The 26,456-nt window shown below is 36.1% G+C and overlaps 1 protein-coding gene across 2 annotated transcripts in view; it reads left to right on the forward strand.

Annotated features, from left to right (window-relative positions):
- Positions 1 to 26,456, forward strand: part of ARAP2 (ArfGAP with RhoGAP domain, ankyrin repeat and PH domain 2) — a 188,381-nt gene that overhangs the window by 110,365 nt on the left and 51,560 nt on the right. For both annotated transcript variants that reach the window (XM_029947657.1, XM_029947648.1), the window contains exons 22-26: positions 4,930 to 5,077; positions 6,510 to 6,578; positions 9,087 to 9,161; positions 11,930 to 12,047; positions 25,709 to 25,837. In XM_029947657.1, coding sequence (XP_029803517.1) covers positions 4,930 to 5,077; positions 6,510 to 6,578; positions 9,087 to 9,161; positions 11,930 to 12,047; positions 25,709 to 25,837 — 539 coding nt within the window. The remainder of the gene's footprint in view (positions 1 to 4,929; positions 5,078 to 6,509; positions 6,579 to 9,086; positions 9,162 to 11,929; positions 12,048 to 25,708; positions 25,838 to 26,456) is intronic.

A 26,456-nucleotide genomic window follows, 5' to 3' on the forward strand; every position in this document is an offset into this window, starting at 1 on the left:
CACTTATATATGTAATTTTAAAAAAATGAACAAAGAAAGAAAAAATACAAAAAAGCCAGATTCTTAAATACAGAGAAAAATCAGGAGTTGCCAGAGAGGAGCTGGATGATGAGCGGATGGGTGAAAAAGATGGTTTTAAGGTAAAATTCCCAGTAAACTGTCATTTTAGTGTTTCTTTCTGTAATTGAGACCCATTTCAGATAAATAGCATACTGGAAAATTTCTTAAATGAATTAGAAATAATCATGTACAGCATCCCAAATTAAATACAGTATATAAGCACAAACTTTATTATTTTTTAATAGTTTATTGTCAAATTGGCTTCCATATAACACCCAGTGCTTCTTCCCACAAGTGTCCCCCACCATGACCATCACCCCTTTCCCTCCCTCCCCCTCCCCCTTCAGCCCTCGGTTCATTTTCAGTATTTAATAGTCTTTCATGATTTGTGTCCCTCACTCTCCCCCATTCTCTTTTCCCCTTCCTCTCCCTATGGTCCTCTGTTAGGTTTCTCCTATTAGACCTATGAGTGCAAACATATGGTATCTATCCTTCTCTGTCTTATTTCTCTTAGCATGACACCCTCGAGGTCCATCCACTTTCCTACAAATGGCCAGATTTCATTCTTTCTCATTGCCATATAGTACTCCACTGTATATATATAGATACCACATCTTCTTGATGCATTCATCAGGTGATGGACATTTAGGCTCTTTCCATGTTTTGGCTATTGTTGACAGTGCTGCTGTGAACATCGGGGTACATGTGCTCCTATGCATCAGCACTTCTGTATCCTTTGGGTAAATCCCTAGCGGAAGAATAAACATTGTTAAAATGTCATTATTACCCAAAGCAATTTACACATTCAATGCAATTCCCATCAAAGTTGCACCAGCATTCTTCTCAAAGCTAGAACAAACTATCTTAAAATTCGTATGGAACCACAAAAAACCCCGAATAGCCAAAGTACTATTGAAGAAGAAAACCAAAATGGGGGGCATCACAGTCCCAGACTTTAGCATCTACTACAAAGCTGTCATCATCAAGACACTATGGTATTGGCACAAAAACAGACAAATAGACCAATAGAATAGAATAGAGAACCCAGAACTGGACCCACAAATGTATGGCCAATTAATCTTTGACAAAGCAGGAAAGAGTATCCAATAAGACAGCCTCTTCATTAGGTGGTGTTGGGAGAGCTAGACAGCAACATGTAGAAAAATGAAACTAGACCACTTTCTTACACCACTCACAAAAATAAATTCGAAATGGGTAAAGGATCGGAATGCGAGACAGGAAACCATCAAAACCCTAGAGGAGAAAGCAGGAAAAAGCCTCCTTAACCTCAACCACAGCAATTTCTTCCTCGACACATCCCTAGAGGCAAGGGAATTAAGCACAAACTTTAAAACTCATATAAGATGGAAGCTGGAGAAGAGAAGAAAATCCAAAGACCATACTTTTCTAGCAGGAACCTGTGAGCATGGTATTTTCTCATGAACTCTTCATAAACTTTTATTTCTTCCTTATCAGTTTGTATTTATCCCAATTCTAGCATTTTGGCATCATACTGTTGAATAGATGAGAAAATTCTAAAAGTGAAAAATATTTCCTACACCAAGATAGGTAGTTTCTTTCATTTGGGAAGATAGGAAGAAATGGGATCTCTGAAGGATGAGGAATGTTTGAAAATAACTCTTTCCATTAAAATGAAAGGTTTGTTTGTTGGTTGGTTTTGCTTTCAGAAAGAATCACTACAAAAACTTTAATAAGTATAAAATGGCTGAAAGAATATATCATTGCAGCTTTTTGCATGGATGCAGTCCACCATCGAGTGAATTTTTGTGAAGCTGAATTCTACTGAAACTATCTTATTTGCAGTCTAGATTCAGAAATTCTTATGAGACATTAGGACAGATTTTTCTTCAAAATTTTAGGGGTGCCTGGGTGGCTCAGTTGGTTAAGCATCCAACTCTTGGTTTCCGCTCAGGTCATCATCACACAGTGCATTAGATTTAGCCCTGCATCAGGCTCTGTGCTGATGCTTGGAGCCTGCTTGGGATTCTCTCTCTCCCTCTTTCTCTGCCCCTGTCCCACTCATGCTCATGTGCTTGCATGCTCTCTTCTCACTCTCGCTCTCTCTCTCAAATAAATAAACTTAACAAAATTTAATATATGACCAGGCTGCTACAGTTTATTAAGTTAGTATTTTGAACATTGAGTTACATACACAGTTGTTCTTAAAATTCTTAATTCAGATTTGAGTTTGAGATCACGAGTTCCTTTCCATCCTTCCCCTCTTCCTCTGTTTCTTCAGCTGACATATATTTTAGCTTCTGCTATGTACAAAACAGTGCCTATTAAGATTCCATGTAACAGAAACATTTGATGGTAATATTACATGAATGACAAAACTCTTAAGTTCACAGTTCCCAAACTGAGCATCAGAGACCTCTGGATGTCAGAATGAATGCACAAGAGTGCTGCAGGGCCTTTTACAGTTTTTAGTGAAACACAGCAACACTGGAACAGATTTTAATATAGAGAATTTTAACATGGGAGGAAAGATTGAGTCTTTTGTTGTGTATTGACATCCAGGGGATGCTTCACATTGAAAAGGGTGTTTGAACTGGGTGTGAAGGAAAATAAGTAACAAGAAATAAGTGGCAGATATTTTCTAGGAAACAGGTGTGCTGGGAGATGAGCTGGTGTGTAGTTGGCTGCCAGGAGGTTGTGAAAGGCTCAGGCGGTCATGTGAAAACATTCAGATTTAATTCCTTTAAGGAATGAAGAGTGACTGATCAGGTCTGTTTTAGGACAATAACCCATGAATGGGAATGATTGAAAAGAGATTGGCATTGACATGGAGAAACTAATCAGGAAACAGTTTTCTTGGGCTTCTAATGAGAAAGCCTGAGTGAGAAGACACTCAGTAGGTTGAATAGGAACACTGAGGAATGATAACCTGTGGAGCAGAGGAATGAAGGAAGGAAAGGAAAATAAATATTCCTTCGACTTTATGCCAGAAATTAAGGCAACCACACAAATGGAAGAGAAGAGAGGTGAAGAGTAGCAAAGGAGGATGCTATTGCAGAAGGAAGTCTCAAAAAAAGGTGAGAATGTTTGATAGAGTCATCAGAAGTTTGAGAAGTCCATTTGGTAAGGTCAGGTTGATTTAGCATTTAATTCCATTCCTGCCCCAGATAACACATTGCTCCCTCCATGACTAACATTTACTTAATTCCATTCACCGGATATTTATTAATGCACTCCAGTGTGATTAAAGCAATAGTCCCTGACTGGGAGATGCTTTGATTCTAGTTACACAGGCGGACCTGCAGATAAATTTTCCAGATGTTTATAATTTAGTGTGATAAGAGTACAGACTTGGTTTTGAGAGGGAAGTCTACAATTATCACACCCTCCTCTATTAATTTGCAATCACTTTGCATCTTATAAATCACATATGGTGCACTTGCTTAGTTTCTGCTAAGAGAACATTTTATTGTGAGCTTCTTGCAGCATTATACACACACACACACACACACACACACACACACATATTCCTGTCATCTTTATCCTTTTTGGGTAACTAGTAGAAGCTACTTTTTGTAGACAGGTGTACCTAGTTTAGTCTTGTTTTATTCTTTTGATACAGTTGGTCTCTCCTTTTTAGTATGTATTTTAAAATTCACAAATGTAATTAGGCAGTTTTGCAGCATGCTATGATATATAGTCAGTGGAGTGGCAAGTAGCATTAACAGATACTCACATGCGTATCACTTATAGTTCTTACCTGTATATTTTTGTTGATGTGAATTTCCTTTTACTGGGTTGATGCCTATAGTTTTTTTTTAAATCACTTTGCATTTAACTTTTGTGAATATAATTGACCCTTGAACAATGCAGCATTTAGGGGCAGTGCTCTCCTGCACAAAATCCACATATAACTTGACTCCCCCTATACTTAATTACTAATAGCCTACTCTTAACTGGAATCCTTACCATAACATATATAGTCAATTAACACCAATTGTGTATGTTATATGTATTATATACTGTATTCTTACAATTAAGTAACCTAGAGAATAGAAAATATTAAGAAAACCATAAAAGATCGTTTCTCAGCCTTTGGGCTAAGATCAAGTATAGAAAATCATAAAAGAAAATATATTTATATTACCGTACTATATTTATCAAAAAATATCCACACGTAAGTGGACCCACACAGTTCAAACTGTGTTGTTCAAGGGTGAACTGTTCCTTAAGTGCTCTTTGTAAGATCCAAATTTTGTAGCCTAGCCAGTGGGAGAATTGACTCCTCTGTTCATGTCACTTCACTATAAAAAGACCTTAGTTATATCCAAGAAAATTGTAATTGTATTTTAAAATTGTTTGCTTTTTGAGAGAGAATGTCCTAGTTTGGATAACCATACAAACCAATGCTGCCAAGTATTTTCTCACCAGATTTGCATTTCCTGGAAAATTCAGCTCAGCCTTGAACCTTGAATTTGGAACTCTTTACTGTATGCCTCGTAATTCACCTTTCTTGCCATTTTTTCATATTTGCCTACTGCCTCCTTTTTTCTCTTTCTTTTATGCTTCAGTCCCACTGGTCATTTTACACCATTGTTTAAGCCCATCTTTAAGCCTTAGCCTAAGGTTGCACCATTGTCTGGGTGGGTCTCGCCCAGTCCACAGACAAGTACTGCTTTATAACTTGTAGTCGAACCTTCTTTAACAGTTTTTTCTTATATTCTTAACTTGACTGTAAACTACTCAGAAGAACAAACTGCATTCTTCTTTAAATCATCACCGTACTTCTATCAGAGACTTTTGATATGTGTGTGTTAAATAATGATAAATGGGTATTATGACTAAAGTTCTATGAAATGTGTTGTAATGAGCTATGCTTTTCTTTAACAGGGTGCAGAAATGCTCAGAAATCAATCACATGAATGCCCATAATTTGGCCTTGGTCTTTTCATCCTGTTTATTTCAAACTAAAGGACAAACTAGTGAAGAAGTGAATGTAATTGAGGACTTAATTAATAATTATGTTGAGATATTTGAGGTAAATATTTTATATCTTGCCCTTGTTAAAATAGTTTTGATGTTACTGTTGGCAAATTAAAATTTATATTTTAGGATGTTTATAATCACATCTTCATGAATATCTAAAAATAAAGCATAGTTACATGATTTTTAATATTTTAGATACAAGTAGCCTTCTTAGCTGTAGGCATTCATTTAAACTTCACTGCTTTGAAAGCCATCTGGTGTCTGGTGGACAGAATATTTCTATTTATAGAGTATGGCTTTTTTTTTTTGTCAGTATGTGTATGCATTAAGTATGTCTACTTAGAGGTGTGAAATTGTGAATTTCACAAATTTGGTAATAAATGCCAAGCTGATAAATTCTGCAATTGAATGCATTTTAGTGTTTTATTTTAATTGTGTCTGAACTGAAAATGAAAATTCCGAAATAATGTTCTGTGATTTTTACTAAATCTATAGTAATTATTTGACTTTCAATTTGCTATTTTACCAAGTTAATATATTCACGTTTCATCAGAAAACTGTTGGAATAAGGATGATTTCTTAGTTGAAAGAAGGAAAAATTGAGGAAATAAGCCCAGGATTTTAACATGGCCGGGGTGGGGGTGGGGTATAGGGTCTTGGGTCAAAGGTCCAACTCCATCCTTTCATTAACACTGACATCTTAATTACCACTGGCCTGGTTTCATTTAACCTTTTGGGGCACTCTATTAAGTGGTGGTCTATAAGACTTCTTGTTCTCCAGGGTTATGGGTATGTCAGTTGAAATTAAATGGGTTAATGTGATAGTTTATTCTATGTAGGGAAAGAAACTCTATTTTAAAAAATACAACACGCCATCTGTATCTTAATTTATATAGGAATGGACACCAAGATCGTTGGATTCTCTTTGCTCTTTGATCTCTTTCTTTCTTTATGTGTCCACTGTTTTTGATCAACAGCAGCTTCTTTGCAATAATTCTGATGCTGAGAAATGAAAAAAATTAGGAAAAAAATGTGTGGCTTTACATGCTCTCTTTATTTTCTATATTTGTACTTACATTAATAAAATATAAATGGTTATCTTCATAGTTTTGCTAACCCCAACTTTAAATGGTTGAAATTTTGTAAGCACTTAACAATCATTTCAGTTTGAGAAACGAGCCTTGTCTCGTAGCCTACGTAAACTCTAGCAAATCACTCATTAGCCCCTTTGCTTATTAAGTCACTTAGCGATACAGCCTTCCATTGATGGAATCTGCAGCTTAAAGTGATGTCATCATAAAATGCTCTGAACTTTGTGAGGCTCTATCATGTTGGCTTTATTTCTGCCCTACCCCTGCTGATTAAGATGGTCATTCTCACTTATTTTTAAACTGTTGGCCTTTAAATTCCTGAAGAGTTTCGAGAGGATGAGTACCATCACTCCTTGTATTTTATTAGTATGTCCCAAATTATATTTTAAACAGGTTAAAGAAGACCAAGTCAAACAAATGGACATAGAAAATAGCTTTATTACCAAGTGGAAAGACACTCAAGTGAGTAGTAATAGTTAGATCTCCAAAGAATTAAAAAAAATTTTTTTAAACAACAAAAAACAAAACTTCTGTTGTAAGTAAAGACATTTGTTGTGTTTATTTTCAAGTTCTTATCTGAAGCAAAGTAAAAATAATGGGGATTGAAGAACCTACATAAAATAGTTGCCTAATTCTGCAGCATGATGCTTATATGTGAAATGCCAAAGTATACTAATGTAAATTTTTCAAAATACAGAAGGAAAAATCATTATTAATCTTATCAAATGCCCTTTATAAAATCAATTTTTAGTTATAAATGCGCTACTAAAGATACCAGTGGATTTCAAAGGAAGCATTTAAAGCCAAAGAAATACAAGACTAAATTGAAAATTCAGCTCTGTAATGATTCTTTCCATTATGATTTTGAAAATATAAATTATTTCTTCTGTGCTTTTGCTCTGCATGCTCTCAGATGATTATATTAGTGGGAATTTTTCTAATGTCATCTTTGCAACATACGCTGATTTATGTTTGAAATTGACTATTTTCTAAATCTTTTGCTTTCCTCAGTCGCATTATATTGGATTTCTGTGTTCAGGGTGCACTGCCATTTTCCAGGGTACCTTTCCTTGTTTGACGAGCATTCATTGAACTTTCCTAAAATTGGTATTTAGTCTTCTTCTAATCACTAAGAGTTATAGTGGATTCTGGATACAAATGTAAATAATATAAATGGGTCAAGTATGTTCTGTTTATAGATATACTCCGAGAATTAGGAAATGCTTCCTTATTAGTCAAACTCTAAATTTGCCTCATTCCTGAAATATCAGTTACTATTCCATAAGAAGGAGAGGACTGCCATTCCAGTGCCCAATATCCCAGGGTGCTAGTACTGAGTGCTAGTACTTACCTATGAAAGCACCTCCTCCATTCTCACCCTACAGAATTAATGTAGCCTCCAGAGGAGTTAGCTGTAAAACTAAGAAATCTGGCTCTGTATCTGTTAGTTCTCTTGAATGACTGTTTTTTGGGGGGAGGGGGGAGTTTCAGTCATGAAATAAAGGGTTGTGTGAACCTGAGAGATAATTTTTGGCAGGATTACCTGTGTTGTAATTAGAAAAAATATGAGTGTCCTCTATTTTGATCTTTTATGTTCATATTACAATAATGAAATGAGTCTTGGCTGCTTTTTGATTAAGTATATGTAAGTAAAAAGAATTGTCTATAAAATAGTAGTAATTGGACAGGAAATGTAGAATACTTTGGAAAAACTTGTTTTTTTACTTGTGTTTTTCTCTAATCCATTCAAAATTCTGCTCTGGTGTATTTTTCTGACAGGCTCCATGTCTTATCCCTGTTTGAATTTCTTAGCTATTCTTGTTTTGGCTTCACTCTGAGTTCTTTGTGTTTGCGTTTTTAATTTTTAAAATGTGTCCTTCCTGGAGAGTTGTTTATGCAAACACAGTGAAAAGTAGAAACGTCAACTGTATCTTTTCTTTCCTAGAATTCTTTGGTCTCATCAAAAGTGAGAGAGAAAAATTGAAAATAAGTTTTTCTAAGTCTGTAATGCCAGAATAATTAAAAACACTTCTTCAAAGTGCATTTTTAATATTTTCCTTATTAATTTTTTCATCAGGTTTTATTCTTAGGCAAATTTAACTTCAGAATGATTGTTTCTCCATTATGACCAATTTTTTTAATTGTGAGATATTATTCTGAGTGGTTACATAATTTAAGGCAATTTCTGATAGAAGCTATTCAAAATATTTTTCATAGGTTAAGTTCTGTGCTAATCTTTTCTCAGTTATACTGCTGATCTACATAGTGGTATCTTACGTTTTTTATTTTATTAAGAAATGTCTCTTCTTCACTTAATATGTCTCCTGGTCTACAATAGTGACCCAAATAATGTAACACTTAATGCTTGGCTGAAAGTAATTAAAATAAAAACCTCTCTTTATCGTCTATCTTATTATGGAACTTCACTTTTATTTTTTTTGCTAAACATACTTCCTCTCTGTGTAGATGTAATATAGCTCCGACCTAATGTATCCTCAACTTTCAATTTTTGGGCATAGCTCTTTGAAATTTTGGCAACACCTATTTTCCCTTTTAGTTATGGGTATTTACCCACTCTGTAGATTAGAGCCCAATTACACATGGTTCATTTTCACTCCTCATTTTGTTTCTCCTTGTAACATACATGGTGATGGCTCTTACACCTTCTGTTGTTGAATTTCTTATATCCTCGTTGTAGACAGATTCATTATTTTAGTAAGAATATAAGAGTATTTCCGTACACTAAATTCTTAAAGAGATGAAAATATTGCACTGTGATTATATCCTTTGCATAGATTTTTTTTTCTTAGTCAATCACATCTGGAAGATGAATATCATTGTGCTATTAATAGGCTCATTTCATTATTATGAAATATTTAGAAAAAGGACTAGGACTTTCTGTCTTAAGTGTCATAAGTATGTTTTTGGAACATACCTATATCTGCTGTCTTCACATCTGCCCTTTTCTAGGTTTCCCAGGCTGGAGATTTGTTAATTGAAGTGTATGTAGAAAAGAAGGAACCTGACTGCAGTATTATAATTCGGGTGAGTCCTAAAGATGGTGTAAAGAGTACTTCTGGAAATCACAAGTATTAATACACGTTAATTTATGTATCTTGAATTTTCCATTGTCTCTTGTATTTTATTTCATTTGTCCAGTTCAAACCGTGATTGATTGATAGGATTGACTTTTTATTCCACTATTCTCCAGGAATTCCATGTCTTAGTTATTTGGAAAGAGAACATCTGAAAGTGCTTTAGGTTATGGTTAGGATATTCTGTAGGTTCTAAAATATAACCTGACCTCAAATTGCTCCTCCCTTTCCTAGCTTCTTAACATTAAGCAAGTTAACTTACTTACTCTGTCTGAGCCCGTCATCTCACTTATAATATGAAGAAAAATTAGTGTATTCACATAGTATCATTAATGTAAGTCCTCAGTAAGATACTGTGTGCAAACCACTTAGTAAATTGCTTGGCATGTAAGTGTTAATAATTACTACTAGTCCTATATTATTTTTACTTATTTATTACTAGTCTTCCACTCTTATATCCTAGACTTTCTATCTTCCAATTTACTTGAATATTGGAATACTCTTTTCTTTTTTGCGAATATGAATCTTTTTTTTTCTTTTTTCTGAATTAAAAGTATCCCTCACATGCTGCCATATTCAGTATTTAGTCTGCCTTGGGGGTGGGTAACAGTGATAATTCAGATTCCTACTTAGTAAGACTACATTCTATGTATGTAGAAGACATTTTGCCATCTAAAGTCTAAGATTTAAACAGAATCTTATGTATTTCTGGACTTCAGTTTTGTTAAATGCATTGTAATTATTTATATTTTTAAATGATTATATATTTTGTCTCTGTGACACTGGTTAACTCACTTAGAACATGGAGTGAACTGCTACAGTAATAAGTTTTATTCCTAAGTCACAGGAGTCTTGCCACTCCTTGGCCACATCAGATTTCCTATGCCGATGGTGGTATGTTGATCATAGGGGACATGAAGTAATACAGATTATCAGCACACGTCCATCACTAACGCTAGAGGAGGTGTTCAGAGCACATGACTTAGTTCTACTTACACATTCTTTAGTAGTTCATTTTAATATTTTAAATAATAAAAACCATAAGACAAGTTATTATAATTGAGCAAAATTCTTAAAGAAATGCACGTAAAGGACTGCCTAGTTTCACCTACAAGAACTCCAGCTTCTCTTTAAAAATATAACAAAAACTATGTAAAAATAATCACTAACGTTTGTCTCGTGCTTAAGACTTTAGAAAACTGTTCAGCCATATTTATTTCAGTTGGTTGTTCCCTCAGTCCCAGGAGGTAGGTAAAACAGGAAATGTCTCAGGTTTACATGAATGCAAACTGGGAATTAAAAGTGTTAAGGCCAGAAGGCATACCTTGGTCATCAGATTCTTACCCTGATGCTCATCATACTGATCTATATATTATTTCGAGCAATAATTTGCAAAATGTGCCACGTGCAGTTCTGGGAGCTCCCTGTCCTTGGGAGCCCTCTGGGATAAGGAATGGAGTTCTGGTTCTCCACTCCAGGTCAACTTGAGGCACTCCCTGCCACTCTTGCACACTTTGGTTTCTCAGTAATTTATTATTTTATGAAAGAGTTAGGCTTCTTAAAAAATGTCAGAGCCATTCAGATGAACTGCATTATTGAAATGATTTATCTGATGTTTCTACTATAGTTTTCCACTTTGCCCAGATAGTGAGATTTTTTTCTCTTAAGATTATATTTTATTGCGCTGTTTGAAAGAAAAGATAGTGGACTTGATTGAATCATTAATATATTCCAAAGAATGCACTACATTCCATGTCACCTAGGAAATAGACGGTATGAGTTACCTGTAATGGGAAGTGTTCTGTGTTACTTACATATGTGCAATATGCTCATGATTGGTCATAGACAGGAGAAATGGTAATGAGCACATTCCTGTCTGAAGCAATTTTTAAATAGGTACCTACTTTTACTGAAAATGTGCAAACTAGGTTGCAGTCCCAATATCCTCATGTTTAAAACATCTTCTATTTGTGTACCATTATAACTAAATTCAAATTGAAGAAAGCCAGCTTGCTTTTGTCCAGTATGCATTTAAGATTGGCAAAAACAAAAACAAGAAGAAACAAATCAAAAATCCCAAAAGTCCCTGAGGAAGACAGTGTGCTTATGCCACGGCCTCCGGCTTGGGGACCCTTGTGGAGCTGACCTCAGGGCTGGCACTGCAGACTCTGCCCTCTGCCCTGCAGTCCTGGCCCCAGCGTGCATTGGGACCCCACCATCTGTCACTTGGCATGGCGGGGCACACCACAGACCACTGAGACTTTTTGGCACGGTAGACAACAGTCGACTGTGTATAATTCAGGGCCTAGACTGAATCAACCAAACTGCTTTGAACTCATGGATATAGAACTGATGAGTGAAAATTTTACTCCTAGAATGCTGTTGGATTCATTCTCTGGTGAAGGTTCTTCTGTGTATGATTAGGTACATTATTTTTCTCCCTAATTGCTCACTGATTGAGAAAAAACATATTTTTCCTGATTATGCCTATATTATAATATCATCATGTGCTCACATTAAAATGTATTCTGTTTATGGAGAAGATCTGAACAGGCTGGTTTTTTTTTTTTTCTGTTTGCTTAGGGAAGCTGAGTAAATATACTAAGGAAGAAACAGTGTCATAAGTTAGTTAGTGGATGGAGTGACCACTCTTGGCTCTGTCATATGGCTGCTTCTGTGTTTGACATACATTCTGAAGAAACTTTGCTTCTCTTATAGATCTCTCCTGTGATGGAAGCAGAGGAATTAACTAATGATATATTAGCAATAAAAAACATAATTCCTGTGAAAGGTGATATTTGGGCCACATTTGAAGTCATTGAAAATGAAGAGTTAGGTAAGTGATTTTCATGCTAGGATTCTTAAATTCCTTATAGTATGTAGAAGTACTATTTTTATGCTAAGCAATTATGGACATTTTGTGGTTTTTAAAGATTAACTTCTCATTTTTAATTCCCTTCTGCCTCAGTGCATGTCTTCTATCATTGCCACTTGAGTTGGCCCTCCTATGATTTTACGCATCTAAATAATTATTTTATTGACTATGAAAATATAATGCAAAGCATTAGACATTCATATTGCTACTTCAAGAAATAGGCCTTTGTTTATAATAAGGACAAGCAGTTTGATATGTAACAATTCTAAATGACACTATAACTACCCATCTTATTTCCTATATGCTGCTCTTTTAACAAAAACAATGTTGATTTAAAAGATTATTTATTTGAAAAGCCTTTTTTTTTTAAGCTAGTCGAAGCTTATTTTTTGTTTTGTGTTTTTTCTTTTCATCTGTCTTAGTGGAGTGGACCAGATATTTTGTCATCTTTTATTTCAGACACAGAAGGATAGAGTTTTTAAAACACCTTGCCTATCCCAGTAGTCATATGCTGAATAAGCTTTACATTCTAATGACACCATTTGGTTTTAAGGACCTCTAGGAAAAAGAAAAAAAAGATGCAGAATGTCTTTGTACCTTGACCATCTGTCTAGCTGCTGCCTACTAAGGTCTTGGGACTCTTTCAAGTATAGTTGTCAAACTGCCAAAAGTAAAATTTTGCCACCTGCAAGCTCAATATAAAAATTAAAATTCAACATTGAAACACCCCACCATGCATTCGTAGGAGTGTTGTCATCAATGTTAGAATGAAATGGAATGTCAAATACTTTGTCTCTCATTAGTCTATCTCTGTTTTCATATCTTTCTTTTTGACAAGTGTAATTCTTTAAAAAGCTAATTCATATTAAGAGTAATAAAATAATTTTTAAATATTCATTGTCAAGATTCAATACCTCCCGTGGTTTGGTGTTGGTTCGTGCTGTGTCTCCCCAGATTTGGTCTCCCCCATTTACAGGAAGTGGTTTAGCAGATGACCACTGTGACCTCCAGCTTCCAAACCCCATTGATTTGCTTCAGGCTTCAGTTGTCTTCTCTGTAGAGTTTATTACTAATGACTATTCTCTTTCCCTTTGAAGGTCTTTCACTCTGTATTTGATACTGCCTGGATTGTCCTTCTTGGTCTCTACTCTTTTTATTTCATTTGTCAGTTTTTCCTTTGTTTATCCCCTAAGTGGTAGCTTTTTGCTGACCCAATCTCCTTTGCCATCCTTTTTCATCTTACATGTTCTTTATAGATAATACCTTCCATTGTTTGTGCTTGCCTAACCAGGGTGAGTTGGTATTTCCCAAATGCATCTTTAGTCTCCCCGCCTATCTAGCCCACCAGTTTACCTCCTTTAAAACCCACACTAAAGGTTCCATTGCACTTTGTCTCTCTTGTTCAGAGCTCCTTGGAAGGAAGGAGGAACTTTCTTTTTCCTGTCTCTAGGGTCTGACATAGTGCCTTACACATAGTTGCCATACAATTAAAATCTACTGAATAAGTGAAGCATAGTTTTTGATTATGGTATATGGGTGGTCCAGTCTTTTGATTTTTGTTGTTGTTTAATTTTTAAGGAAAGGGTTAGGTTACTAGCTTCATTGTAACTGTAAGTAAAGGGTAACTGTCAGTATTACAGCCAAAATTATGTTTCTAAATCACAAATAAGATCCTTTTGTTCTATTGTTTAAAACCCTTTTGTTGTGTCCTTATTGCTGATCCTTCAAGATCCAGTTCAAATAACCCTTCTTCTGTGATTATGTTTAGATGAACATAGTTCCCACTGAGCTTTTTCTGATTATTTATCGATCATTAACACTGCATATTATCTGACTTGAGACTAGTAATGTTATCTGTCTGCCTCTGCCCTAGAACATTTGTTTTTCAGGACATTTGCCATATTTTTAGACCTTTCTATCTGTCACTACCTTTAGTATAGTGCATGGATGTAGAATAGAACCTACAAATACCTTAACTGAAGTGGAATGAAAATAGATGCATTCTGATCTTGAGTGACTTGGACTATTGATCTTTGGATTCAATGTATCCAAATGTAGAAGGTACATGAAAAGTAATTCCTGTTTACAGATTAGGAATCACTAGGAGATCTCAAGGCCCTGGTTAGCTCTTAGACAGCTGATTGTTTCCTGTACGCTACTGTTTCTGTTGTATTTATGAGGACATCCACAGCAAAATATTGGATCATAGATTTGGGGGTAGGCATCGTCTTCCCACTGCCCTTATTCTCTCAAGGATGGATTTAAAGCATATTCTTATGTTACATCATTGGAGCCCTGTGCCTTTGGGCATTGGTCCTCCTGACTGAGAGGAGCAAGCAGAATGAATGAAGATAGGAAGTAATTATTGATAGCTAGAAGAGAGATTGCAGTACATCTGGAAACATTGTTACTAGATTTCATCTTGGGAAATGAAGGGTTGCTAATTCTGAAAATGGCTGGTTATTAACTTATGTATGACAGTACCTCACAAATTACAAGATTGGATTGAGTTGGGTTTTTTTTGTTTTGTTTTATTGTTGTTGTTGTTGTCTTTTGGTTTCTTCTCTCTAACTTAAAAAAAAAAAAAGTTGTGTTGGGGTTCCTGACTGGCTTAGTTGATTAAACATCCATCCGACCCTTGGTTTCAGTTCAGGTCACAATCCTATAGTTTCATGAGTTCAAGCCCCACATCAGGCTCTGTCCTGACAGTCCAGAGCTTGGTTGGGATTCACTCTCTCCCTCTCTCCCTCTGCCCCTGCCCCACTCACACTGTCTCTCTCAAAATAAATAAACTTTAAAATAATGATAAAAAAGTTACCTTGATAAAAATATAAAAACACTTAGGAAAACCCATGTTGTTTTGATTCATGAATATCTAAATAAATAATCAAAAGAGCACCCCATGTACATCAAGAAAGAATACATTTGATAGAGTTAAGAATTCACATTTGGCATGGTTTTAATATTTGGTCAACTCTTTAAGTAGAATTCTCCAGAAGAGAAAACTAAGATCATTTTTACTACTCCTAAGGGAGCAGTGCTAAGAAAGCAGCAGAGGGGCCAGTGATTATTCCGGCTTTACTGAAGCAGACGGAACCTGCGTGTTCTACCTGACCTGCTGAAATGTTAAAAGCTTTATTTCTAGTAGCATGCAGGGGAGATAAAGTGAAATATAAAAAGAAGCTAAAAGTGAAGGTGTTGGCAGCCACAAGATTGTAGTTGATAGGAAGAATGTCAGTAGAGATTTGCTGCTTTTTTAATTGTAATTATAAATCCCCCAAGTAACCAAAAATAATTTGAGAGATAAATAGAGAAGTAGAGGGGTAAGTAAGTGAGCCGGAAGTGCTGGATTTTGTTTTAGGTGACACTAAATTTTCAACCCTTTCCTATCCAGTGCCCCTTTTATAATAAATATTTTGTAATGCTCTCCTAACTCTTCTGAGATACTCTACTATATTTACTTTAAAAAAATGCCTTAGTTATATAAAAATAAGAGGAAAATGTGTTATATAAATGCTCAGACATCCCTATATGGTTGAGGATAATGAAAATAGATTTTCGAACCTATAAATGGAATTGCCACGGATACGACAGGTACCAAAGGAGACTGATAGAAAAAGCATGTCAATTTGTGACTCATATGTCATTAGCATCATTGCTGTCATTGGTGATATGGTATCTTAGTCCATCCAGGCTGCTGTAGAAGACTTCCATAAACTGGGAGCTTATAAACAATAGAATTCTTTTTCACAGTTTTGGAGGTTGGGAAGTTTCACAAGAGCAAGGTGTCGGCAGATTCAGTGTCTGTTGATGGCCTGCTTTCAGGTTCACAGAGGGCTGTCTTTTTACTGTGTTCCCACATGATGGAAGGGAGCTCTTTGGGGTCTCTTTTACAAGGCCACTAATCACTTTCATAAGTGTGTTCTGTGTTCAAGATTCCCGAAAGGCCCTACCTCTTAATACCATCACACTGGGGAGTAGGTGTCAACATATGAATTTGAGGAGGACAGACATTCAGACCATAGCAAATGGTAGACAATTCTTGTTTTGTTTATATGGTAGTCAGATTGATGGGAAAATATACTCTACTAAAACCGTGTAAGTTTTTTGAAAATGCGTATGTAAAGCTGAATTGAATTCTAGGCTCAGCTAATTTCTGAGTTGGTTTTCCCTCTAAGTGAAGGTCTGGTGGGACATTTGACATTTGTACTGGGTAGAGGAAAAAGTCATTCTTGTCTCATTCATTGAAAGATGCCAAGTATCCTTCACCCACTGCTGCCTGTCATTAAGACAAGCTGAAACCTCCCTTGGAGATGGTCCACCTTCATCCAAAGGTGATCTTCTAAGTGTGCTTCTCTCTTAATTCTTCATCTTTGAATGGAAAGGCCTTCACATCCCAGAAGAAGAATGAGAAGAAAACACCCAAGGGGCCTCATTTAAGTGGGCGTCTTCACTGAGAAATTCAAGTTTTTTGAAGCAGTTGATTTCTCTGAAGCGATATCATAACAGAACATTTTCTTGTTTCTTCCTCATAGTTACTGTGAGATGGAAGATCTATACATTTTTAGTCAGGATTCTTTCCAGCCCTTCTCCTGATGACACAGAAATGCTTTTACCCTATGATTGTGTAGACAAAACAGAGAAAACTTGCGGAGCTCTTAATTTGGGACTAAGAATTTAACTATTGGGAGAATCAATTGTTTCAGGAAATCCTGTATCATTACTACCAGAAATTTAAGGACAACACCATTATTTCAAGTAGAAAATAGATAGCCCTCTCTCTTATTCACAAGGGAAGCCAGATTTATTTTGTGAACATGATTTTTATTTTATTTTAATTTGTTTTATTTTTTATTATTAGTTTATTACCAAGTTGGTTTCCGTATAACACTCGGTGCTCTTCCCAACAAGTGCCCCTCCCTATAACCATCACCCCCCCTTTCCCCTCTCCCCTTCCTCTTCAGCTCTCAGTTTGTTCTCAGGATTCAAAGGTCTCTCAGGATTTGCCTCACTCCCTCTCCTCAATTCTTTACCCCCACTTTCCTTTTCCCATGGTCCCCTATGACATATGATTGACAACATATGGTATCTGTCCTTCTCTGCCTGACTTACTTCGCTTAGCATGACATCCTCCAGGTCTATCCACTTTCCTACAAATGGCCAGATTTTTCATTACCATGTAGTATTCCATTGTGTATATATACCACATCTTCTTGATCCATTCATCAGTTGATGGACATTTAGGCTGTTTCCATGATTTGGCTATTGTTGAAAGTGCCGCTGTGAACATTGGGGTACAGGTATTCCTATGCATCAGCACTTCTGTATCCCTTGGGTAGATCCCCAGCAGTGCTTTTGCTGAGTCATATGGGAGTTCTATTGATAGTTTTTTGAGGAACCTCCACACTGTTTTCCAGATCAGTTGTACCTGTTTACATTCCCACCAACAGTGTAGGAGGGTACCCATTTCTCCACATTCTCACCAGCATCTGTAGACACTTGATTTGTTCATTTTAGCCATTCTGACCAGCTCAGTGTGGTAGTGATTTGTAGATCCCTGATGCTGAGTGACACTGAGCATTGTTTCATGTGTCTGTTGGCCTTCTGGATGTCCTCTTTGGAGAAGTGTCTGTTCAAGTCTTCTGCCCATTTCTTCACTGGATTATTTGTTTTTCAGGTAAGGAGTTTGGTGAGTTCCTTTGTAGGTTTTGGATACCAGCCCTTTATCCGATATGCCATTTACAACTATCTTTTCCCATTCTGTCAGTTGCCTGTTAGGTTTTTTTTATTGTTTCCTTTGCAGTACAGAAGCTTTTAATTTTGATGAGGTCCCAATAGTTCATTTTTGTTTTTGATTCCCTTGCCTTTGGGGATGTATTGAGTAGGAAATTGCTGCAATTGAGGTCAAGGAGGCTATTTCCTGCTCTCTTCTAGGGTTTTTATGATTTCCTGTCTCACTTTCAGGTCCTTCATCCATTTTGAATTTATTTTTGTGAATGGTGTAAGAAAGTGGTCTAGTTTCATTCTTCATGTTCCTGTCCAGCTCTCCCAGCACCACCTGCTAAAGAGGCTGTCTTTTTTCCATTGGATACTCTTTCCTGCTTTGTCAAAGATTAATTGGCCATATACTTGTGGGTCCAGTTCTGGGTTCTCTATTCTATTCTGTTGGTCCGTGTGTCTGTTTTTGTGCCAGAACCTTACTGTCTTCACAGTGACAGCTTTGTAGTAGAGGCTAAAGTCTGGGATTGTGATGCCTCCCGTTTTGGTTTTCTTCTTCAGTATTAGTTTGGCTATTTGGATTTTTTTGTGGTTCCATACAAATTTTAAGATAATTTTTTCTAGCTTTGAGAAGAATGCTGGTGCAATTTTGATTGGGATTGCATTGAATGTGTAGATTGCTTTGGGTAATAATGACATTTTCACAATGTTTATTCTTCTGATCCATGAGCATGGAATGTTTTTCCATTTCTTTGTGTCTTCTTCAATTTTCTTCATAAGTTTTCTATAGTTTTCATCGTGCAGGTCTTTTATGTCTTTGGTTAGATTTATTCGTACATATGTTATGGTTTTTCATGCAATTGTGAATGGGATCTGTCTCTTGATTTCTCTTTCTGTTGCTTCATTTTTGGTGTATAAAAATGCAACCCATTTCTGTACATTGATTTTGTACCCTGTGACTTTGCTGAATTCATGGATCAGTTCTAGAAGTTTTCTTCTATCAGGTCTATCAGGTTTTCCATGTAGAGTATCATGTCATCTGTGAAAAGTGAAAGTTTGACTTCATCTTTGCCAATTCTGATGCCTCTTATTTCCTTTTGTTGTCTGATTGCTGATGCTAGGACTTCCAGCACTATGTTAAACAACAGCGGTGAGAGTGGACACCCCTGTTGTGTTCCAGACCTCAGGGGGAAAGCTCTCAGTTTTTTACTAGTAAGGATGATATTAGCTGTGAACTTTTCATAAGTTTCTTTAATAGTTTAAGTAAGTTCCTTCTGTCCCAACTTTTTCGAGGGTTTTTATTAAGAAGAGATGTTGTACTTTGTCAAATGCTTTTTCTTCATCTATTGACAGGATCATATGGTTCTTATCTTTTCTTTTGCTAGTGTGATATATCACATTGATGGATTTATGAATATTGAACCAGCCCTGTAGCCCAGGAATGAATCCCACTTGATCATGATGGATAATTCTTTTTATGTGCTCCTGAATTTGATTTGCTAGTATCTTGTTGAGTATTTTTGCATCTGTATTCATTAAGGATATTGGCCTGTAGTTCTTCTTTTTTGTTGGGTCTCTGTCTGGTTTAGGAATCAAGGTGACATTTGCTTCGTAGAATGAGTCCGGAAGTCTTCCTTCCAGTTCTATTTTTTGGAATAACTTGAGAAGGATGGGTGTTAACTCGGCTTTAAATGTTTGGTAGAACTCCCCTGGGAATCCATCCAGCCCTGGGCTTTTATTTGTTGGGAGATTTTTGGTAAATGATTCAATTTCTTCCCTGGTTATGGGTCTGTTCAGATTTTCTATCTCTTCTCGTTTGAATTTTGGTTGTGCATGTGTGTTAGAAATTTGTCCATTTCTTCTAGATTGTCCAATTTGTTGGCATATAATTTTTCATAATATTCTCTGATGATTGCTTGTATTTCTGAGGGATCAGTTGTAATAGATCTATTTTCATTCATGATTTTGTCTATTTGGGTATTCTCTCTTTTCTCTCAGGAGCCTTGCTAGAGGTTTATCAGTTTTGTTTCTTTCTTCAGAAAACCAACTCTTGGTTTCATTGATCTGCTCAACTGTATTTTTTGTTTTTTGGATTCTATATTGTTTATTTCTGCCCTGATCTTTATTATTTCTCCTCTCCTGCTGGGTTTGAGGTGCTCTTGCTCTTCTCAGTCTAGTTTCCTTAGGTGCTCTATTAGATTTTGAACTTGCGCTTTTTCTAGTTTGTTGATATAGGCCTGGATTGCAGTAAACCTTCCTCTTAGGACTGCCTTTGCTGCATCCCAGAGAGTTTGGATTGTTGTATTTTCATTTTCATTGGTTTCCATATGTTTTTTAATTTCCTCTCTAATTGCCTGATTCACCCAATCATTCTTCAGTAGGGTTTTTTTTTCCAGACTTTTTCCTGTGGTTGATTTCAGGTTTCATAACATTGTGATCTGAAAGTGTGCATGGTATGATCTCAATTCATTTGTATTTATGGAGGGCTGTTTTATGACCCAGTATGTGATCAATCTTGGAGAATGTGCCATGCGCACTCAAGAAGAAAGTGAATTCCCTCGCTTCAGGATGCAGAGTTCTAAATATATCTATTAATTCCATCTGTTCCAGTATGCCATTCAGGTCCATTGTTTCTTTAGTGATTTTCTGTCTAGTTGACCTATCCCTCGTTGTAAGTGGGTTATTAAAGTCCCCTACAGTTAGCACCTTCTTATCAATAAGATTGCTTTTGTTTGTGATTAGTTGTTTCATCTATTTGGGAGCTCCCGAATTCGTCACAGAAATGTTTATAATTTTTAGCTCTTCCTGATGGAGAGACCCTTTAATTATTACATAATGTCCTTCTTCATCTCTCGTTACTGCCTTTACTTTAAAGTCCAGTTTATCCGACATAAGTATGTCTACTCCAGCTTTCTTTTGGCATCCAGTCACATGGTAGATAATTTCTCCATCCTCTTACTTTCAATCTGAAGGTGTCTTCAGGTTTAAAGTGAGTCTCTTATAGACAGCAAATAGATGGATTTTGGTTTTTTATCCATTCTGCTACTGTGTCCTTTGATTGGAGTGTTCAGTCCATTGACATTCAGTGTTATTATTGAAAAATGTGTGTTTAGATTCATTGTGTTCTCTGTAGAGTTCATGTTTGTATTGATGTCTCTGGTGTCATATTCCTTGCTACATTTCTCTCATAGAGTTCTTAGGATTTCTTGTAGGGCTGGTTTGGTGGTGATGAATTCTCTTAATTTTTGTTGATTTGGGAACACCTTTATCTCTCCTTCTATTCTGAATGATAGGCTTGCTGGATAAAGGATTCTTGGTTGCATATTTTTCCTGTTTATCACATTGAAGGTTTCCTGCCATTCCTTTCTGGCCTGCCAAGTTTCAGTAGATAGGTCTGTAACCACTCTGATAGGTTTTCCTTTGTTTGTTAGGGCCTTATTATCCCTATGTGCTTTCAGAATTCTCTCTTTATCTTTATATTTTGCCAGTTTCACTATGATATGTCATGCCGAAGGTAAGTTCAGGTTACATCTTAGGGGAGTTCAGTATGCCTCTTGAATTTCAATGTCTTTCTCTTCCCCAGATTGGAGAAATTTTCATATATAATTTGATCCAGCACCCCTTCAGGACCTTTTTCTCTTTCTTCCTCTTCAGGAACTCCTATGATAAGGATATTGTTCCGTTTGATTGTATCACTCAGGTCTCTGATTCTCCTTTTGTGCTCCTGTATCAATTTCTCTTTTTCTCAGCTTCCTCTTTTGCTGTAACTGTGTCTTCTAATTTACCTATTCTCCTCTCTGCTTCTTCAATCCGTGCATTGGCAGCCTCCATTTTATTATTCACATCATTTATAGCCTTTTCTATCTTGTCATGGCTAATTTGAAGGTTTTTAGTCTTTGTATCCATATTTTTTCTGATGGTTTCTATGCTTTTTTCAAGCCCAGCATTTAATTTTATGATAATCGTTCTAAATTTTTGTTCAATTATGTTACTTGTGGCTGTTTTGAGCAGTCCTGTCACTATTATTTATTCCTGGAATTTCTTTAGAGGACAGTTATTTCGTTTCGTCATTTTGGCTAACTTTCTGTGTCTTGTCAGTTTTAAATGCTCCTTCTGCACTGTGCACCTGTTAGTATCGCTCTATTACAGGAGGCTCTTTGACTGTTCAGGGCCTGCTGTCAGGAGATGTTCTTTTAATGGTGTCTCTCAGTTTCTCTTGTTGTGCATATTGTCATGATGGCATCTCCAGATAACTTGGTGGTGTTTTGGAGGATCACTTCTGGGGCTACGGGGTTCAAGTTGGGCTCAGATGAGAAGGATCTGATCCTGGTGTTATGCAGAGTCTTGGATCTGGCGACCAACGCACCCAGGGAAGCCGCCAGGCACCATTTCTGCAGCACTCAGCCTAACAAGGCAGCTTCTCTGTGGTTACTCAGGAGGCTCCAAATCGAACATGATTTTAAGATATGGAAAATGAGGGATGCCTGGATGGTTCATTCAGTTAAGTGTCTGATTCTTGATGTTGACTTGGGTCATGCATGATTTCACAGTTCATAAGTTCGAGCTCCATATTGGGGCTTTTCGCTGACAGTGTGGAGCCTGCTTGGGAATCTCTCACTCTCTCTGTTCCTCCCACACCTGTGGGAGCTCGGTCGTGTGCTCTCTCTCGCTCTCTCTCTTTCTGTCTCTCTCTCTCAAAATAAACTTAAAAAAAAGACATTGATAATGTGATTTATCTAAGTAAATAACCTCCTCCATAACCTGTTCTTCTCAACTGTACTTAATTTTCAGCAATCTTTATGCTATAGATAGTATGCAAGTGAGTTACTTATTTCTAGTAATGCCCTAATGCCAGATGACATACATACCATATAATCTATCATGACAGATGGTTGCAAATGGAACTATAAATAAAAACTTGTTTATTTGTAGGAATTTATATTCTAACAGTGTTTGATGTCTCAATTTCCCCTGCCTATTATCTCTTAAGGTGGATTTTAATGCCATTTTATATATGTAGCATTGATAGTCTAATAAATACTTAGCCTTTTCATCCCATGTTTCAGCTCTGTTTTTATTCAGGAACTTGGATCTTCAGGATTTTTACTCTCCTAACGTCTGTCATAATATGATACTGATGTGAAAAACATACTTAACCTTTTTTTTTTTTTTTTTTTGCAAATCTGTATTTCTCTATCTGTGGTGTCAGCTATACTGCGATTTCAGTATCACTAAGAACACTTTAGGGCTAGTGTTCTAGTATCTACTTATAATAGGGACCCTCTTTAATACAAGTGTTCTAATACTTGGCAGTTTCTTTACGAATTTAATTTGATAATAAAGAAGAGTGAGCTTTTATTTTAATCCAGATACTGTTTTCCGTTTGGGAATAGAATTCTCACCTCTAAGCCAACTGTGGGCTCATCAGTTTCGTTACGTGCAAGATGTTGAAATCCTCTTGTTATTATTTCCTTATCATCATGTCACCAAGGGTAGGAAAGTGAAGGGGGTATGAATTGACATTGTTTTGTACTTATGTTTGGTTCTCAAAAAAATCTTGGTGAGTCGATACCTTTTTCTCCAAATTACATGTAAGAAAATCATTATGTGAGAGTTTACAGACTTGCCCAAAATAAAAATTAAGTGTGGTATTTTAAAATACTGTATTTTCAAGTCAGATAGATTGGAGCTTCAAATCTTTGTTCTTCACTTGAACCAGCTGTTTGGCCTTAGGCAAGTCAACCCTCTGAGCTTTGTTTTACTTTACATGTAAAATATGAATGATACCTAGTGAAGCGTGCTTGAGGATGAAAAGTGATCACCGATACAGAGTATCTGGTATACATATTGTCGGATACACGGTTATTCCGTAAATGACAACTGTTATTGGAATCAGTAGCATCCCAGAGATTGCAAGTAGTAGAACCAAGAATTACATCATGCCAAATGTAAAGAGAGTACTCATTCTATAATTAGTTGTTTTTTAAAGAAATATAGTTAGTTCTAACTGTTCTAATTATAACCTCCATTAATGGAAGACAATTATTAATGGAGTAATCAACAATTAAATTTATAACTTTGACAATCTATAGGAAGTTATGATCTTTGTCAAACCTTATAGAAAATTACTTAAAGACAAATGGGATTGATAGAGCACAGAAGAATTGAGCTGACTTTGAAAAGAATTTTGTCTGCTGATTCATTCCAAGTATTTTCTGTTAATTATAGTCCACCATAGAAATGTCTCCTATGTACTTAGCAGTCTGCTGTGTACAATGGGATATATTTTACACAAGAGGTAGAGTTGTCTTTAAGATGTATGGCCTAGTTTTTTTTTTTTTTAAATTGCCATCATTGTAACAAGTAGGCTTGCTCCAATAAATACTGAATAGTAAAGCAGAAATGTTGTTCTTTACACTGGCAGCAGAAGAATTTGTATTCTTCTTCTGTGGACCTGGGATTATTGATACATTCTGGAATGCTAAAGTCATAGCATGGAGAGACCAGTATTAAGGGGATGTGATATATTTGGTCTTTATACTTATGATTGTATCACTAATTAAAATATCATGGTTCCTATATGAGTATGATGCTTTTAACATGCTCTTTGTTTGTCATTAGTGTTTTTACTTTAATTGAAAATGAAAAGCCAGATCCTGAGCTCTTTGTATATAGGAAGGGATGAAAGAGTTGAATTGACATATACAACTATGATCCTGAGGAAGCTGCATCAGCATCTTTACATTAGAGCTGATGCTCTTGCTGTTTCAGTTTTGCCATTTTCAGGGTACTGTGGACAGGTTTGAATTTCTTTTATTCTAGCATATGTTTCTGTTCTAACATTTTATTAACTGATTGTCATATTTTGATCAGGAAAAACACTTTACTATAAAGCTTTCATTGTGATTCTAAAACAAGTCTTCTTTTTAACTTTGTGCTAAGAATTTGTAACACATTTAAAATATGATTGCCTAAAACAAAACATAGGGATGAGTATTTATCAAGGTGAAATCTTTAAGATCATTAACTTCTTGCTTTTGGCCTGTTGTATCAACAGTTAATGTATAATATTGCCACATAACATTTCACATAATATTGCCATGTAATAGATATAAATGATGTAATATTTTATTATTATTTTCATCTGTTCTCTATTGAAGGTATATATTTTTTAAATGTTTATTTACTTTTGAGAGAATGCAAGAGCAGGGAAGGAGCAGAGAGAGAGGGAGACAGAGGATCCCAAGTGGACTCTGTGCTGACAGCAGCCCTGTCTGGGGCTAGAACCCATGAACCACGAGATCGTGACCTGAGCTGAAGTCAGAAGCTTAACTGATGGAGCCACCCAGGCACCTTTTAGCCTAATTTATAATTCCATATTAATTGATGATGATAGTATCAGCAATAAATTGTTCACTGGTATTGATCAGATATTATAACATGCTAATCATGTTGGGATAAACAAAGGTTATTACTTAATACTGAGCAAAATTAACTTTGCTAGTCCTTTTACAATTAATTACTTGCATGTGCATATAGCTTTCCAGAAGCAAGCCAGAATATTATCTGAATTAAAAAGTAGAGTAAGAAACTGATTTCTCGTAGAAAAATACAGCATTATTTCCGAGATTTTATATAAAGGATAGCACCTCTGAAACTTTTTTTTTTTTTTTTACTAGCTGGGTAACAAATGTCCCTGCACAGATTCATTTACACAGTAAATTGCATCATGTGCTTAAGGGTGTTCTAGGGTCTCTTGTATGTAGTGCTAGCATTATTGTGTAACATGAAATATGGTTATTTTTGTTGTTGCATACACATCTTTCTTAAAGAACTTTTAAAAATGTATAAAAGCTGATGACTTATTTTCTTCTCAGTTTGATTCAGTATTGTTTTTTTTGCAGAACGCCCTCTTCACTACACAGAAAATGTGTTGGAACAGGTGCTTCGGTGGAGTTCACTAGCTGAACCTGGCTCCGCTTATCTTGTGGTGAAGAGATTCTTAACCATCAACACAGTCAGACACTATAATGGTAGGTGTTGTTATTTCGCTTCGCAACTACAATAGAAAATTCAAATGGCTAAAGGATAATTATGACTCAAGGATTGTTTGATAATGTAAAAAATGAGAAGCTGCAAATAGAATCTACTTGACACAGAATTGTAGACTAGGAAGAAGAACACAGAGACAGAGTATTTCGTGCCAGAGTCAGATTTTCCTGGAAAGTAGTACATCACTAATACCAGCTAATTGAATAGTCCCAAGTTAATGTTTTGGGAATGAGCTGTTTATATATTTTTATTTTTTTTTAATTTATTTTTTAAATTCATAATCTTTTTTTATAATAGTTTATTGTCAAATTCGTTTCCATATAACACCCAGTGCTTCTCCCCACAAGTACCCCCCACCATGACCATCACCCCCTTCCCCTCTCCCCCTCCCCTTTCAGTCCATGGTTCGTCTCCAATATTCAGTAGTCTCCCTTGATCTGTGTCCCTCACTCTTCCCCGCTCTCTTTCCCCCTTCCTCTCCCCATGGTCCCCTGCCAGGTCTCTCCTGTTAGACCTGTGAATGCAAACATATGGTATCTATCCTTCTGTGCCTAACTTATTTCGCTTAGCATGACACCCTCAAGGTCCATCCACTTTCCT

The sequence above is a fragment of the Suricata suricatta genome, chromosome 1 (assembly GCF_006229205.1).
Source record: "Suricata suricatta isolate VVHF042 chromosome 1, meerkat_22Aug2017_6uvM2_HiC, whole genome shotgun sequence".
Lineage (NCBI taxonomy): Eukaryota > Metazoa > Chordata > Mammalia > Carnivora > Herpestidae > Suricata > Suricata suricatta.